This window comes from Macaca fascicularis, chromosome 19 (assembly GCF_037993035.2).
Source record: "Macaca fascicularis isolate 582-1 chromosome 19, T2T-MFA8v1.1".
NCBI lineage: Eukaryota > Metazoa > Chordata > Mammalia > Primates > Cercopithecidae > Macaca > Macaca fascicularis.
This window is the reverse complement of record NC_088393.1, coordinates 47,049,131-47,067,500: the sequence shown is the minus strand read 5'-3', so window position 1 is coordinate 47,067,500 and position 18,370 is coordinate 47,049,131. Positions and strand designations below refer to the sequence as shown.

The 18,370-nt window shown below is 51.2% G+C and overlaps 1 protein-coding gene across 1 annotated transcript in view; it reads left to right on the top strand.

The window, feature by feature from the left end:
* FCGBP (Fc gamma binding protein) overlaps positions 1-18,370 on the top strand; it is a 95,379-nt gene that overhangs the window by 12,820 nt on the left and 64,189 nt on the right. The window contains exons 3-7 of the mRNA XM_045381247.2: positions 726-1,973; positions 3,593-3,942; positions 10,709-11,279; positions 13,865-14,469; positions 15,421-15,988. Coding sequence (XP_045237182.2) covers positions 726-1,973; positions 3,593-3,942; positions 10,709-11,279; positions 13,865-14,469; positions 15,421-15,988 — 3,342 coding nt within the window. The remainder of the gene's footprint in view (positions 1-725; positions 1,974-3,592; positions 3,943-10,708; positions 11,280-13,864; positions 14,470-15,420; positions 15,989-18,370) is intronic.

Below are 18,370 nucleotides of genomic sequence, written 5' to 3'. Positions count from 1 at the left end.
AGCTGTCTTTAGGTTTTTCTAAATATAAGATTATATCATCTGCAAACAAAGATAATTTGACCTCTCTTTTTCCAGTTTGGATACCCTTTATTTTTTTCTATTGTCTAAGAGGTTTAGCTAGGACTAACAATAATATGTTGAAGAACAGTGGTGAAAGTGGACATCCTTGTTGTGTTCCAGATCTTGGAGCAAAGGCTTTCGGTTTTTCCCCATTCAGTATGATACCAGCTGTCGGTCTGTTGTACATGGCTTTCACCATGTTGGGGTGTGTTTCTTCCATATCCACTTTCTTGAGAATTTTTATCATGAAAGGATGTTAAATTTTATCAAATGCTTTTCTGGCTCAATTGAAATGATCATATAGTTTTTGTCCTTTATTCTGTTGATAAGATGTATCACACTGATTGATTTGCATAAGCAACAACCCACTTTAGATGGTGTAGGAGTGCTCCAGTTCCACAGTCGCCCCTCCGGGACTGTTCCACACATTTATATTTCTTGCCTGGCCCCATCAGCATTTGAGTTTGAGGGCCCTGTCTAAGGTGTTTAGATTTTTTAAAAACAAAAGCCAGCAAGGCTTGTAGACGAATGCTGCATGAATCAGAAGAAAGGAAAGCAAAGCGGGAAAGAAAAGCCCAAGTTAATATTTCAACATGTTTCTGGGTGTAGAGCAAAAGGTGAGGAGGATTGGATAAGTGGACTCACAACTGTATTTTCTCAACCAGGATTGACCCAGGAGGCTTCAGTGGACCTCAAGAACACTGGCAGGAACGAGTTCCTCACAGCCTTCCTGCAGAACTATCAGCTGGCCTACAGCAAGGCCTACCCCCGCCTCCTTATCTCCAGTCTGTCAGAGAGCCCTGCTTCTGTCTTCATCCTCAGCCAGGCAGACAAAACCTCACACAACGTCACAGTGAGGCCCGGGGAGTCAGTCATGGTCAACATGAGTGCCAAGGCTGAGATGATAGGCAGCAAGATCTTCCAGCACGCGGTGGTGATCCACTCCGACCATGCTATCTCTGTGCAGGCACTAAATGCCAAGCCCGACACAGCGGAGCTGACACTGCTGCGGCCCATCCAGGCCCTGGGCACCGAGTACTTTGTGCTCACACCCCCCGGCACCTCAGCCAGGAATGTCAAGGAGTTTGCCGTGGTGGCCGGTGCCACAGGTGCCTCGGTCAGTGTCACGCTGAAGGGGTCAGTGACATTCAATGGCAAGTTCTATCCAGCTGGCGATGTCCTAAGTGTGACTCTAGAGCCCTACAATGTGGCCCAGCTACAGAGCTCACTGGATCTCTCGGGGTCAAAGGTCACAGCTAGTAGCCCCGTGGCTGTCCTCTCTGGCCACAGCTGTGCCCAGAAACATACGACCTGTAACCATGTGGTCGAGCAGCTGCTACCCACATCTGCCTGGGGCACCCACTATGTAGTACCCACGCTGGCCTCCCAGTCCCGCTATGATTTGGCCTTTGTCATGGCCAGCCAGACCACAAAGCTGACCTATAACCATGGGGGTATCACTGGCTCCCGTGGGCTCCAGGCAGGTGATGTGGTAGAGTTTGAGGTTCGGCCATCCCGGCCACTCTACCTGTCTGCAAATGTGGGCATCCAGGTCCTGCTGTTTGGCACAGGTGCCATAAGGAATGAAGTGACTTATGACCCCTACCTGGTCCTGATCCCAGATGTGGCGGCCTACTGCCCTGCCTATGTGGTCAAGAGTGTACCAGGCTCTGAGGGCGTGGCCCTGGTGGTGGCACAGACAAAGGCTATCAGCGGGCTGACCATAGATGGGCATGCAGTGGGGGCCAAGCTCACCTGGGCGGCTGTGCCAGGCAGTGAGTTCTCGTATGCTGAAGTGGAGCTCGGCACGGCTGACACGATCCACACGGCCGAGGCCACCACCAACTTCGGGCTGCTCACCTTCGGGCTGGCCAAAGCTACAGGCTACGCAACAGCAGCTGATTGCGGTCGGAGTGAGTGATGGGAAATATCCCCTGGTCCTGTCCACCTGGTGACCGTTTTCCACCCACCTGCTCCTCTGTGGCTTTCGGGATCCTGGTTGTCCTCCCCTCACTTCCCTTCTCCGCAACATCCTTCCATTTTCTGTCCTTAAAAAAATCCCTTAGCTCAGCCGGGCGCCGTGGCTCACGCCTGTAATCCCAGCACTTTGGGAGGCCGAGACGGGCGGATCACGAGGTCAGGAGATCAAGACCATCCTGGCTAACCCGGTGAAACCCCGTCTCTAGTAAAAAATACAAAAAAATAGCCAGGCGAGGTGGCGAGCGTCTGTAGTCCCAGCTACTCTGGAGGCTGAGCCAGGAGAATGGCGTCAAAACCCGGGAGGCGGAGCTTGCAGTGAGCCGAGATCTGGCCACTGCACTCCAGTCTCGGTGACAGAGCGAGACTCCGTCTCAAAAAAAAAAAAAAAAAAAACAAAAAAAACCAACATTTTAATGACTGTTTCTGCCTTTTCTTACTTAACTGCCTTCCCTTCTTCTAGGCTGCTCTGTGTTAAACTAGAGAATCAGAAAACCTGGGACTTTCAGAGAGGGCTGAGCAACTCTCTCCCTGTGGGGTTCCAGACCTTGGTTTCCCCACCTTTAAAATGGGCAAAACTGGGCAGTTGTGAGCGAATTGCTCAAGCTCTCCAGGCAAAGTGGACTCCAGGATGCCTCCCTCTGAGGCCTGAGGCAGGCTTCTTCCTTCTTCTTCCCTCCTCCTCCTCTTCCTCCTCCCCTCCTTCTTCTCCTTCTCCTCCACCTCCCCCCTCCTTCTCCTCCTCCTCCCCCTCCTCCTCCTCTCCTCTCCTCCTTCTCCCCTCCTTCTCCCCTCTCCTCCCCTCTCCTCCCCTCTCCTCCTCCCTCCTCCTCCCCCTCCTCCCCCTCCTCCTCCCCCCCTCTTCCTCCTCCCCCTCCTCCTCCCCCTCCTCCTCCCCCTCCTCCTCTTCCTCCTCTTCCTCCTCCCCCTCCTCCTCCCCCTCCCCTCTCCCCCTCCTCCCCCTCCTCCTCCCCCCTCCTTGCCCCTCCTCCTCCCCCCTCCTTCTCCACCTCCTCCTTCCTCTCTTCCTCTTCTCCCTCTTCCTTCTCCTCCCCCTTCCCTCTCTTCCTCCCCCTCCCCTCTTCCCCTCCCCCTCTTTTCCCCCTCTCCCCTTCCCCCTCCTCCCTCCCCTTCCCTTCCTCTTCCCTCCTCCTCCTCCTCCTTCTTCTTCTTCCTCCTTCTTTCTTCTTCTTTCTTCTTCTTCTTCCTCTTCTTCTTTCTTCTTCCTTCTTCCTTTTTTTGTGAGACAGAGTCTGCCTCTGTCACCCAGGCTGGAGTGCAGTGGTGCCATCTCAGCTCACTGCAGCCTCTGCCTCCTGGGTTCAAGCGATTCTCCTGCCTCGGCCTCTCAAGTAGCTGGGATTACAGGCATGTGCCACCACGCTCTGCTAATTTTTGTATTTTTAATGGAGATGGGGTTTCACCATGTTGGGCAGGCTGGTCTGGAACCCCTGACCTCAAGTGATCCGCCCGCTTCGGCCTCCCAAAGTGCTGGAATTTCCAACCCCGCAGACACTTCTGATTCTCTCTTTTCACTGTTCCCTACCCTCCCCAGCTGTGGTGTCCCCAGCGAAGCCCTCCTGCGAAGGCGTGCAGTGCGCAGCTGGGCAGCGCTGCCAGGTGGCAGGCGGGAAGGCCAAGTGTGTGGCGGAGTCCACCGCTGTCTGTCGCGCCCAGGGCGACCCCCATTACACCACCTTCGACGGCCGTCGCTACGACATGATGGGCACCTGTTCGTACACGATGGTGGAGCTGTGCGGCGACGACGAGACCCTGCCTGCCTTCAGCGTGGAGGCCAAGAACGAGCACCGGGGCAGCCGCCGCGTCTCCTACGTGGGCCTCGTCACTGTGCATGCCTACAGCCACTCCGTGTCGCTGACCCGCGGGGAAGTTGGCTTCGTCCTAGTGAGTACCCGGAGGCTTCTGGGGGTTAACATCCATGAGCTGCGGGTCCGAAAGCGGAGGCAAAGCCCAACTGGCCAACCTCAACCCAGGGTGCAGAGAAATGGGCCATGGGGTTGGAGGGTGGAGAGGGGGATTTGAAAATCAGTAGCAGGACCTTAGAACCCTGCCCTCCAGTCATCCCACATCTGGAAATTTTAAGGATATTCAGAGACAGGATTCGGGGGAAAAATAACGCCAACATGGTTTATAATAGCATAAAACAAAAGCAAACGAAGAAAAAATTCTGTCCTAGTTAGAAAGGAAATTAAATATCCAACAATGAGGGATTTATATTGACCAAATAACTAAATTTAATGAGCACCTGCTGTGGACCAGATATGTTTCTTAGGAATTTTCTCATCTTAATGCATTTAATGCTCACAAACTCTGTGCAGCAGGCATTATTATTATGAGCATGTTCAGACTGGGAAACAGGTTGAGATAGGCTAGTGACTTCCCGAGGCCTCAGAGCTAGTAAGAATTGGAGCTAAGGGCACAGGCATGCAGGCTCTGGAGTCCCTGTTCTTAATCTCTCAGCTGTCCTGACTCTGGTAAATGCATTTCTACTCAGTTCATATGAATAACACCAGCCTAGCGCAATTACTTCCTTTTTTCTTGCAGTGTTTTTTTTTTTTTTTTTTTTTTTTTTTTGAGACGGAGTCTCGCTCTGTCGCCCAGGCTGGAGTGCAGTGGCCGGATCTCAGCTCACTGCAAGCTCCGCCTCCTGGGTTTACGCCATTCTCCTGGCTCAGCCTCCCCAGTAGCTGGGACTACAGGCGCCTGCCACCACGCCCGGCTAGTTTTTTGTATTTTGTTTTTAGTAGAGACTGGGTTTCACCGTGTTAGCCAGGATGGTCTCGATCTCCTGACCTCGTGATCCACCTGTCTCGGCCTCCCAAAGTGCTGGGATTACAGGCTTGAGCCACCGCACCCGGCCTCGCCATGTTATTATGAAAATGTTAAAATGTCCACAGTTGAAATTCTTATACGGTGAATGCTCACATGCCAATCACCTAGATTTTTCTTTCTTTCTTCTTTAATTTTTTCTTTTTCTTTCTTTCTTTTTTTTCTTTTTTTTTTTTTTGAGACAGAGTCTTGCTCTGTCACCCAGGATGGAGTGCAGTGTTAGGTTCAGGTTCAAGCGATTCTCCTGCCTCAGCCTCCCAAGTAGCTGGGATGACAGGCATGTGCCACCATGCCCAGCTAATTTTTGTATTTTTGTAGAGAAGGGTTTCACCATGTTGACCAGGCTGATCTGGAACTCCTGGCCTCAACTGATCCACCTGCCTCAGCCTCCCAAAGTGCTGGGATTACAGGTGCCAATCATCTAGATTCTAAACACTGTACTCTTCTTGATTGATCACACACTGATCCATCGGTTCCTCCCTCTGTCCATTCCACAATCTCTCTTATTTTTTATGCACTTCAAAGTTCCACACATCAGTACATATCACCCAAAAGACTTCACCATGTCATTAACTAGAATACAATATTTTCACACTTCTTTTGGCTGATTTTGGAGATGAAATTTATATATAATAAAAATCACAAATCTTAACTATATAGTTCACCTTTGGCAAATGTGTAACCAAATTGCCCATTAAGATATATAATATTTTCATCACCTGGGGAAATTCCCTCATGTGCCTTACCAAACAGTCCCCAACCTATCCCTAGAGATGATCACAGTTCTGATTTTTTTTTTTTTCCAGCATAGATTAGTTTTGCTGTTCAATAACTTCAGGGCTGGGCGCAGTGGCTCATGCCTATAATACCAGCACTTTGGGAGGCCTAGGCAGGTGGATCATTTGAGATCAGGAGTTAGAGACCAACCTTGCCAACATGGCAAAACCCTATCTCTAGTAAGAGTACAAAAATTAGCTGGGAGTGGTGGCACATGCCTGTAATTCCAGCTACTTGGGAAGCTGAGGCAGGAGAATCGCTTGAACCTAGGAGGCGGAGGTTGTAGTGAGCCAAGATTGCGCCACTGCACTCAAGCCTGGGTGACAGAGTGAGACTCTGTCTCAAAAAATATATACATAGAGAGAGAGAGAGAGAAAGAAAGAGAGTATATATTTTTGCATATATATACATATATACACACAAGTATACATATATGTGTGTATATATGTTGTATTCTCTACTTTGCTTTTTGCACTTAGCAATACATTCTGGAACAGTTTCTCTATCAATGCAGAGGGAGCCTTTTTTGTGGGTTGATTTATTTTTTATTATCTTTTTATTTTTATTTATTTTTTTAAAATTATACTTTAAATTCTAGGGTACATGTGCGCAACGTGCAGGTTTGTTACATATGTATACATGTGCCATGTTGGTGTGCTTTTTTTTAACATCTGCACAATTCTTTATATATATATGAACACCATAGTTCATTCAACCAGTCCCCTGTGGATGGACACATTGTTCACTATTACAAACAATACGGCAATGAATATTTTTTTGATATATATATATCAAAAAAAAAAAAAAAGAAAGTAGGTGTTCTTCAGTCCTGGAAGCGTTGAACGCAAGTTCAAGTGGACTTCAGATCCCTTGAAATTATATACAGAATTTTGTACCTCTCTCTGAAAAACTACTTTATATTTTATTTTATTTTATTTTTGAGACGGAGTCTCGCTCTGTTGCCCAGGCTGGAGTGCAGTGGCATGATCTCGGCTCACTGCAACCTCCGCCTCCCGGGTTCAAGTGATTCTCCTGCCTCAGCCTCCCGAGTAGCTGGGACTACAGGCACATGCCACCAAGCCCGGCTAATTTTTTTGTATTATTAGTAGAGCCGGGGTTTCATTGTGTTAGCCAGGATGGTCTTGATCTCCTGACCTTGTGATCTGCCCACCTCGGCCTCCCAAAGTGTTGGGATTACAGGCAGGAGCCACCGCACCCGGCCTTACTTTTTTCTTTGTCAGATCCTCACAGACGTCAGTGACTTGACAAAGCCGTCAGGTGTAGAGCTACTGTCAGAATCATAGTAGGATACTCACAAGACATTGTTAGGAGAGGGGTTAATGAAATAGTGACTTCAGCATGGTCCTTTTTTTTAAGTGTAAATATATCTTAAGGTAGGAAAAAACTCAACAGGATCTGTACATTTGTATGTGTGTGCCTACAGGGTGATTTTCCTTTTCTCATTTTTGCTCATGTGCATTTTCTGTTTTCTGTAATGAACGAATATTATTTGTGTCATTTAAAAATGGGAGACCCTATCTCTACCAAAAAAAATAATAATAATAACTGGATGTGGTGGCGCCTGTCTGTGGTCCCAGCTACTTGGGAGGCTGAGGCAGGAAGATGGCTTGAGCCCAGGAGGTCGAGGCTGCAGTGAGCTGTGATGCTGCTACTACACTCCAGGCTGGGTGACAGAGCAAAACTGTCTAAAAAAAATACATAAATAAAAAAATAGAAAAATTAAAATGGAGATCACTGGACTTAGAGGAGAGACAGATTTGAGCAGCCATTCTGGACTGAGAGCTCTGAGCATGGGTCCATGGCTATCTCCATCACTGCAGTGTCTAAAGCACCAGCTGGCACAGAGCAGGCCATGCAGTGGGACTCACAGAGGCTTTGCTGGGAACCGGAATGAGTGAATGCTCTGTCTTCCCTCTGGGCCATTGCTCGTGCTGTCCTCTCTCCTGTGGCTCCTTTTTTCATATTCCATCCTCTTGGCTAAGACTTTCTCCACTTCAAGTCACAGCTCTGGCACAGCTCAGAGAATGTGTAAGGAAAGAGTAAGAAAGCGATGCCCAGGCTGGGTGCGGTGGCTCACACCTATAATCCTAGCACTTTGGGAGGCTGAGGTGGGAGGATTGCTTGAGCCAGGAGCTCCAGACCAGCGTGGACAACATAGTGAGACCCCATCTCTAATTTAAATTTTTTAAAATTAATTTAAAAAATGAAAGTCTGGGCACAGTGGCTCATGCCTGTAATCACAACACTTTGGAAGGCTGAGGGGTGGGGCATTTCAGGGGCAGATCACTTGAGGTCAGGAGTTCAAGACCAGTCTGGCCAACATGGTGAAACCCCATCTCTACTAAAAATACAAAAATTAGCTGGGCGTGGTGGCAGGCATCTGTAATCCCAGGTTGGGGAATCACTTGAACTTGGGAGGCAGAGGTTGCAGTGAGCCAAGATCGTGCCACTGCAGCCCAGCCTTGGTGACAGAGCAAGATTCCATCTCAAAAAAAAAAAAAAAAAAAAAAAAGATGCCCCAGGGCACAGAGAGACATAGTTTTTATCTCTTGGTTCTTAGTCAGATTTTAGGCTTCTATAACACCAGAGCCTGGGAGGCTTACAAACAACACAACCTTGTCTCTCACAGTTCTGGAGGCTGGAAGTCCAAGATGAGGTCACCAGCACTGCCAGGTGAGGGTGAGGGTGCTCCTCCAGACTGCAAATGGCCTACTTGTCCCTGTGTCCTCACACAGTGGAAAGAGGACCGGAGAGCTCTCTGAGGCCTCTGTCATAAGGGCACTAATCCCATTCGTGAGGGTGCCACCCTCATGACCTAATCACCTCCCAAAGGCCTCCCCCAACTCTTAATACCATCATGTTGGGTGTTAAGATTTCAACATATGGGCTTTGCAGGAGACACAGATATTGAGTCCATAACACCAAGCCAGATGGACTGGCAAGGATCTCTGTCCACTCAGGACATTTGAATAGGAATATCCTACTCCCTCCCGGTTTTCCTGGCGCTCTCTCTCTTACTGGTCCTTTAAGACTCAGCACAATTATTCTTTCCTCTGGGAAGCCTTCCCTGACCAGCAAGGTTAAATCTGGCCATTTATCTAGGTTTTCAGTCTCCTATCTCCCCACTATCCCAGCTCTGAACCCTCAGCCTGTACCTTCCCTATCCCATCCCTGACCTGTCCGCCTGGGCCTTTCTGATCCTGGCCTTGACTTTTCTACCTATGCTTCTCCCACCTCTGCCCTGACCCCTCTGAGCTCCCACTGTCTGGTGATGAGTCTTTTTCTCCCAGTGGACTGGGAGACCCATGAGGGTAGGGCCTGGGGCTATCGCTGTTAACTTCGTATTTCCAGGATCTCCCAGCCCAAGGCCAGGCACAGAGTGAGTTCCCAGTGAATGTTTATTAAATGCAGCAGTGACTTAATTCACTTTGTGAGTGCCTGTGATTCCACCAGGCCCTGTTCTATGCATTGGGGATAAAGCAGTGATCAAAGCAGACCCAAACCCCTGTCTTTGTGGAGCTGCCATTCTGATGGAGTGAGACAGATGATAAACATGGTCAATTTGTGAAGTATACTTTAGAAGGCCAGATGCTATAGAAAAAAAAAGGAAAGCAGGGAAGGAGGTTATGGAGTAGGGAGAGGCTGCCATTTTTTTTTTTTTTTTTTTTTTTGACAGAGTCTCACTCTGTTTGGCATGATCTTGGCTCATTGCAGCCTCCACCTCCTGAGTTAAATCAATTCTCTTGCCTCAGCCACTTGAGTAGCTGGGATTACAGGCATGCCCCACCACACCCAGCTAATTTTTGTACTTTTAGTAGAGACAGGGTTTCGCCAATGTTGACCAGGCTGGTCTCAAACTCCTGACATCAAGTGATCCACCCACCTCAGCCTTCCAAAGTGCTGGGATTACAGGCATGAGTCACTGCACCTGGCCCAAGACTGCCATTTAAAATGGATTGTAGGCTGGGTCCCGTGGGTCATGCCTGTAATTCCAGCACTTTGGAAGGCTGAGGCAGGAGGATTGTTTGAGGCCAGGAGTTGAGACCAGCCTGGGCAACATAGCAACATCTCATCTCTATAACTAACTAACTAACTAACTAACTAACTAAATAAATAAATAAATAAATAAAATAAAATAAAATAATAAAATAGGGCAGTCAGGGACGGCTTGAGTCAGTGACATTCGAGCAAATACATTTAAAATATATTCTCGAATTTAAAACTGTTAATTAAAAAGTAGACTTTAATGTTGAAAATGCAAACTTGGGGAGGGTAGAAAGATCACACACAAGGTTGTCACTTCACACTTGGAGGGTCACACAGCAGCTGGGCAGAGGCGCACCTCACTTCCCAGATGGTGGGGCGACCAGGAAAAGGCGCTCCTCACTTCCCAGAGAGTGGGGCGGCCGGACAGAGGCACTCCCCACTTCCCAGATGAGGGAGGAGTGGCGGGGGCCAGGCAGAGGCCCTCCTCACTTCCCAGACGGTGCAGTGACCGGGCAGAGGCCCTCCTCACCTCCCAGATGGTGGGGTGGCCGGGCAGAGGCCCTCCTCACCTCCCAGATGGTGCAGTGACCGGGCAGAGGCCCTCCTCACCTCCCAGATGGTGGGGTGGCCGGGCAGAGGCCCTCCTCACCTCCCAGATGGTGCAGTGACTGGGCAGAGACCCTCCTCACTTCCCAGATGGTGGGGTGGCCGGGCAGAGGCCCTCCTCACCTCCCAGATGGTTCAGTGACCGGGCAGAGGTGCTACTTACTTCCCAGACAGTGCAATGACTGGGCAGAGGGGCACCTCACTGAGCAAATATTTTATAGGAGGTACAGGAGTGAGTCACATGCACGGCTGCAGAAAGAACATTTCAGGCCACAGGTACTGCAAGAGGCAAGGTCTCTGATGGTGGCAGTAGCAGAAAGAATGAGTCCCAGTGCAGCCAGAGCAGGGGAGCAGGTGGGAGGCCCAGAGATGAGGGCTGGAGGCCAGATGGCACAGGGGCCTGACCACCGCCTCCTCACCCACTCTGCAGGTTGACAAACAGCGCTCGCGCCTGCCAGTCTCCCTGAGCGAGGGCCGCCTGCGTGTGTACCAGAGCGGACCACGGGCCGTGGTGGAGCTGGTCTTTGGGCTGGTGGTCACTTATGACTGGGACTGCCAGCTGGCACTCAGCCTGCCCGCGCGCTTCCAAGACCAGGTGTGCGGGCTGTGTGGCAACTATAATGGTGACCCAGCAGACGACTTCCTCCTGCCTGACGGGGTTCTGGCTCCTGACCCTGTGGAGTTCGCAAGTAGCTGGAAGCTGGATGATGGGGACTACCTGTGTGAGGATGGCTGCCAGAACAACTGTCCCGCCTGCACCCCAGGCCAGGCCCAACACTATGAGGGCGACAGACTCTGTGGCATGCTGACCAAGCTTGATGGCCCCTTCGCTGTCTGCCATGGCACCCTGGACCCCAGGTCCTTCCTGGAGCAGTGTGTATATGACCTGTGTGTGGTCGGTGGGGAGCGGCTCAGCCTGTGCCGTGGCCTCAGCGCCTATGCCCAGGCCTGTCTGGAGCTTGGCATCTCAGTTGGGAACTGGAGACCTCTAGCCAACTGCCGTAAGTGATGCCGTGGGGAGAGCTGGGAGCATACAGTGAGGGGCAGGAGATCCCTAGCATCTGCTCAATATCTGAGAAGTTATTGTGGTTCAGCCTGGTGCTGGGCAATGCCAGGGGCCTAGTGATGGCCAAGACAGCCAGCCACAATGAGCCTAAGGTTGGAGGAGATGTTTCACTAGACATTCATGGTATGGAGGGGTCCAGGCAGGATGGGGAGGCCCACTCGGAGGAGTTGGGGCCAGGATGAGAGAGAGACAGGCGGATGAGTCAGGGCTGGGATTGGGGGGGACACAGGCAGAGGGGTCAGGGCCAGGATGGAGGAAGTCAGTGGGGGCGATGGGAAACCAGAGGAGGTTCCTGGCCCAGCCTGGGGAGCAGGGGTGGTCAGGGAGGGTTTTCTAGAGAAAGGGATGTCCAATTTGAAACCCATAAGAAAGTTGCCAAGAGAAAGAGGAGGAAGTGGGCCGGGCGCGGTGGCTCAAGCCTGTAATCCCAGCACTTTGGGAGGCCGAGACGGGCGGATCACGAGGTCAGGAGATCGAGACCATCCTGGCTAACACGGTGAAACCCAGTCTCTACTAAAAAATACAAAAAACTAGCCGGGCGAGGTGGCGGGCGCCTGTAGTCCCAGCTACTCGGGAGGCTGAGGCAGGAGAATGGCGTAAACCCAGGAGGCAGAGCTTGCAGTGAGCTGAGATCGCACCACTGTACTCCAGCCTGGGCGACAGAGCGAGACTCCATCTCAAAAAATAAAAAAAATAAAAAAATAAAAGAAAGAGGAGGAAGTGAGCTGCAGGCCCAGAGAACAGCATGCTCAAAGGCTTGGCAGGACAGGAATTCGTGTCTGCAGAATCCCGGCACAGACATGTGATGTCTCTTCCTTTGCCTATAGTCCTCCCATGACTCCCATTGCCCTCTAGATGAGGCTCAGGCTCTTTAGCCGGGTGTCCATCTGTTTTATCATTCACTCATTCATTCCACAAGCATTCCTTGAACCCCTGCCTGCCCCCCTGTGCATGCTGATGATATCGAAGGCACAGTGAGGACCAGCATAGATCTGTTCCTGCCCTTGTGAGTGAGGCTCCCAGAGACATGTCCCAGAGGCAGAAAGGACAGGTGGGAGGGAGGAAGAGGCATCCAGGCCCAGGCCCAGAGGGAGGGGAGTAAGTACAGGGGAGACATAGAGGCCACTAGGTGTTTGTCTTGGCTAGTGCTGTCTGTGTCCCCACTGCCCAGTAAGCACCGCCTCCCACCCAACTCCATGCCTGGTGCAAAATGGGAACCAGAGAGTTCATTTATTCTCCCATTCATTTCTGCAGTATTTCCTGAGCACCTGCTGTGCACCAGGCCCTGTCCTTGGTGCTGGGGACTCAACAGTGATTCAGACAGAGCAGGTCCCCACTCCTGTAGAACTTATCTCTTAGAGGGAGGGGATAAACTAGGAAGTATCTTCAGAGAACCAAAGAAACAAGTTAATGCAATGACAGTGACTGTGAGGCTGGTGAAGAGGGTGACCAGGGAAGGCGTTTCTGGACAGATAACATTGGAGCTGAGACCATGGTCAGGCAATGGAGTCAGCTAAGTCCTAACAGTGATGTCCACAGAACGTTTCCCCATAGATCAACTCATTTAATCCCCATAACAACGGTGTGAGGTCTGGACTACATTATCCCATCTTACTGATGGGGAAACTGAGGCACGGGGAGATTGGAGTCAGTGGCTGAGAAGGAGAGATCTGGGATTTGAACCCAGGCCACCTGGGCCCCAGTGGCTTTCTGTGGAAAGGGAAGGCAGAGGGCACAGGCAGTGCAAAGGCCCTGAGGTGGAAGTGTGAGGACCCGGGAGGAGAAGGCAGCTGGGGCTGGGACAGAGTGAGCCCGAGGGAAAGGGAGAGGAGGTGAGGGCTGAGAGATGAGAGGAGCAGATGGCACAGGTCCTCCTGGGGCATGGGAAGGACTCTGGCGTTCCTCTGAGTGAGAGGAAGCCACGGGAGTGCTCTGAGACAGGGAGGGACCTGATCTGACCCAGACGTTCCCAGATCCCTCCGGCTGGTGTGAGGAACAGGCTGGTGGGGCAGGAGGGAGCCCAGGCAGGAGGCTGCTGCGGTGGATAGGACCAGAGGCAGATTCTGTAACTGGGTAGAATTTTTTTTTTTTTTTTTTTTTTGAGACAAAGTCTTGCTCTGCACCCAGGCTGGAGTGCAATGGTATGGTCTTGGCTCACTGCAACCTCCGCTTTCCTGGTTCAAGCGATTATCCTGCCTCAGCCTCCCGAGTAGCTCGGATTACAGGTGTGCGCCACCACTCCTGGCCAGTCTGGGTAGATTTGAATATGGAGCTCACAGGACTTGCTGACAGATTGGTTGTCCAGTAAGCGTTAGGGGGTTGGCGGGGTGGAGATTAACTGCATCGCTAGGGTGTGGCGCAGGAGCACCCAGAAGGATGGCAGTGCCATTATCTGAGATGGCGAGCTCTGAGAGAAAAGCAGGGTTTGGGGAGGGAATTCCTGGGCGCTGTCCCCGACAGGGCGCCCTTCGACGGCCTCTGCTTCGCGGGCCTGATCCACCCTCTCTGATCTCCCCGCAGCCCTGTCCTGCCCCGCCAACAGCCGCTATGAGCTCTGCGGCCCTGCCTGCCCGGCCTCCTGCAACGAGGCTGCGGCGCCGTCCAACTGCTCCGGGCGCCCCTGCGTAGAGGGCTGCGTGTGCCTCCCGGGCTTCGTGGCCAGCGGCGGCACCTGCGTGCCGGCCTCGTCGTGCGGCTGCACCTTCCAGGGTCTCCAGCTCGCTCCGGGCCAGGAGGTGTGGGCGGACGAGTCGTGCCGAAGGCGCTGCACCTGCAACGGCGCCACCCATCAGGTGACCTGCCGCGACACACAGGGCTGCCCGGCGGGTGAGATCTGCAGCGACCAGAACGGCCTCCTGGGCTGCTACCCCAATCGCTTCGGGACCTGTCAGGGGTCCGGGGACCCACACTATGTGAGCTTCGACGGCCGGCGCTTCGACTTCATGGGCACCTGCACGTACCTGCTGGTGGGCTCATGCGGCCAGAACGCAGCACTGCCCGCCTTCCGGGTGCTGGTGGAAAATGAGCATCGGGGGAGCCAGACTGTGAGCTACACGCGCGCCGTGCGGGTGGAGGCCCGCGGGGTGAAGGTGGTGGTGCGCCGGGAGTACCCCGGGCAAGTGCTGGTGAGCGACGCAGCGCCCAGGGCTGGGTGGCCGGTCAGGAAATACCCTCTGAAGACTTGGAGCTCTGGGTGGGTCTGGGGGTGGGGGAGGCCCGTTAGAAGATCTTATTTTTTTTCATTTTCCTTTTTCCTTTTTGTGGAGAACGGAGTCTCACTAAGTTGCCCAGGCTGGTCTCCAACTCCTGGGCTCAAGTGACACTCCCTGCCTCAGCTTCCCGAAGTGCTAGGAAGTGAGCAATGATCGCGCCATTGCACTCTGGCCTGGGTGACAGAGTGAGACCCCTGTCTCTATTTTTAAAAGGAAGCTAGTGACCGGGCACGGTGGCTCACGCCTGTAATCCCAGCACTTTGGGAGGCCAAGGAGGGTGGATCATCTGAGGTTTGAGACCAGCCTGACCAACATGGTGAAACCCTCTCTCTACTAAAAATACAAAAAAAAGAAAAAAAAAAATTAGCCAGGCGCAGTGGTTCACACCTGTAATCCCAGCTACTAGGGAGACTGAGGGAGAATCACTTGAACCCAGGAGGCAGAGGTTGCAGTGAGCCAAGATTGCACCACTGCACTCCAGCCTGGGCAACAGAGTGAGACCCTGTCAAAAAAAAAAAAAAAAAAAAAAAAAAAAGGAAGCTAGTATGGTCGCAGCAGCCTGAGTGAGAGGGACAGTGAGAAGAGGTGAGGTAAGGGAGGTAATGGGGAGATAGACAGATCATGTAGGTTTTGAAGGCCATGGGTGAGGGATTTAAATTTAAGCTGGTGCTTTAGGAATGAAGAGGGGTGAATGGTGAGCCAGGCAGAGGGAACAGCGAGTGCAAAGGCCTTGAGGTGGGACTGAGCATAGTATGTCCAAGAGAATAGCAAGGAGGTCAGGGTAGCTGGAGGTGAGTGAGTTGAAGGTTGGGCCACAGAGCCGTGAATACCCTGACCAGGTGTCCCTCTTGCATCTCCACCCAGGTGGATGACGTCCTTCAGTACCTGCCCTTCCAAGCAGCAGATGGGCAGGTGCAGGTGTTCCGCCAGGGCAGGGACGCCGTCGTGCGCACGGACTTTGGTCTGACTGTCACCTACAACTGGGATGCACGAGTGACTGCCAAGGTGCCCAGTAGCTATGCTGAGGCCCTGTGTGGACTCTGTGGGAACTTCAACGGGGACCCAGCTGACGACCTGGCTCTGCGGGGTGGGGGTCAAGCTGCCAGTGCACTGGCTTTTGGGAACAGCTGGCAAGAAGAGACGAGGTCCGGCTGTGGAGCAACTGAACCTGGTGATTGTCCCAAGCTGGACTCCCTGGTGGCCCAGCAGCTGCAGAGCAAGAATGAGTGTGGAATCCTTGCGGACCCCCAGGGGCCCTTCCGAGAGTGCCACAGCAAGCTGGACCCCCAGGGTGCCGTGCGCGACTGTGTGTATGACCGCTGCCTGCTGCCAGGCCAGTCTGGGCCACTATGTGACGCATTGGCCACCTATGCTGCTGCATGCCAGGCTGCTGGAGCCACAGTGCACCCCTGGAGGAGTGAAAAACTTTGCCGTGAGTACCGGAAGTGGCAACTGGGGGACTCAGCCTTATATATATAGTCATTAATGTATAAATATCATTAATTCTTTTAATCCTTATAATAGCCCAGTGAGGTGGGGATTGTGGTTATACCCATTTAACAGATGAAGAAATTGAGGTTCAGAAAGGTTCAGTTACACACCTGGGATCATGATAGCTAGAAAGTCACAGATGGTGGTCATGCAATTGGTATTAGTTTTTTTTTTTTTTAGACGGAGTCTCGCTCTGTCACCAGGCTGGAGTGCAGTGGCGTGATCTCGGCTCACTGCAACCTCTGACTCCCTGGTTTAAGCTATTCTCCTGCCTCAGCCTCCAGAGTAGCTGGGATTACAGGCACGCGCCACCACACCCAGCTAATTTTTGTATATTTAGTAGAGATGGGGTTTCACCATGTTGGCCAGGATGGTCTCGATCTCCTGACCTCGTGATCCGCCCACCTCAGCCTCCCAAAGTGCTGGGATTACAGGTGTGAGCCACTGTGCCCTGTGGCAGTTGGTATTTGTAAAATGACTGAGTACACCTGGTGGCCCGGGGTCTGATTCCCACATAACAGCTGTCATTGAGATATGAGCAACAGTATTGTCATTAGGAGTCTCATCCCCCGTCTGGTTCTTTTTGGTCCCCATTTATCCTACCTCACTTATTTACATCTGCCTGACCCCTTGGACAGTCAGTTTGAGAGCCTTGTTTCACAGGTGGGTGCATGAATGGTTTTCCAGTGCCTTTGCTTGCCTATGAAAGAAGTTTGAAAAACCATGTATCCTCTCACCTGATTTTTTTTTTTTTAAGATGGGGTCTTGCTCTGTTGCCTAGGCTGGAGTGCAGTGGTGCAATCATAGCTTACTGCAGCCTGGAACTCCTGGGCTCAAGTGATTCTCCTGCCTCAGCCTCCTGAGTAGCTGAAACGGCAGGCATGTACCACCCCAGCTAATTTTTAAAATTTTTTTATAGAGGCAAGGTTTTGATTTTTTGCCCAGGCTGATCTTGAGCTCTTGGGCTCAAGCAATCCTCGTGCCTCGACCTCTCAAAATACTGGGATTACAGATGTGAGCCATCATACCAGTTTCCTCTCACCTGATTTTTAATTTCTAAAATTCATTATTGAAATATAATACAAATATTTAAAAATACGTACATATCATAAGCTAACAGCTTGATCAGTTTTCACCAAGATAACAAAGCTGTTTGAACAGTCCCAAATTCAAGAAAAAAAACATCCAGGTTCCCAACCCCAAGAAGTAACCACTATTCTGACTTCTAAAGTTTTTGAATTTTGGAATTAATGGAAGCATACATGTCTAGTTTTTCACCTGAAATAATTATAAAATGTATAATTTCCAACAAATGGTAACTTTTGACTTTTAAGAACTTTTTTTTTTGAGATGGAGTCTCACTCTGTCATTCAGGCTGGAGTGCAGTGGTGCGAACTCAGCTCACTGCAACCTCCTCCTCCTGGGTTCAAGCAATTCTCCTGCCTCAGCCTCTCAAGCAGCTGGGACTACAGATGCCCACCACCACGCTTGGCTAATTTTTTTGTATTTTTAGTAGAGACGGGGTTTCACCATGTTGGCCAGGCTGGTTTTGAACCCCTGACCTCAAATTATCTGCCCAACTCGGTCTCCCAAAGTGCTAGAATTACAGGCGTGAGCCACTGCACCCAGCCTTAAGAACATTTTTATTAGGGAAAAATTTAAACATACCCAAAGTAAACTAGGATAGTGAGCCCAAATATATCCATCATTTAGTTTCCACAATTATCAACATAATACTGATATTTCAAAATGAAACTATTACTTGACTTATGCTCCTCTTTTAAATGTATTCACCAGATACATAGTCCTCATACATTACATAGTCCTCATAGTTATACATTACAGGCATGAGTCACCACGCCTGGCCAAGTATTTATCCTTTCTCATGATTCTGGGGGCTGCTGAGCTGTTCTCCCAGCCTGGGCCAGCTTGGTTGATCTCTGCAGGCTGTTAGAGGCTCAGCCGAGGCTGGGTAATTGAGGGTGATTTTACACATTGGCAGTTGTCAAGCTGGTTGGTTTGGAGGACCCTCAGCTGGGACTTCTTGTCTCTGCTCCACTTGGTCTTATCTTCCAGCAGGTGAGCCCAGGCTTCTTCCCAAGGTGCCCTCAAGATTCCTAAAGCAACAAGAGCACACAAGCCCCAGTGTGCAAGCACTTTCCAAGGCTCTACTTGGTATCATGGTTGCCAATGTCCCATTGGCCAAAGCAAGCACCATGGTCATGCCCAGAGTCAAGACGTGACCCTTGGAAGCCTGTGTCACGATCCCCATCACACTTCTCTGCCACAAGCATACACATATATGACTAAGATTTCAGAATGT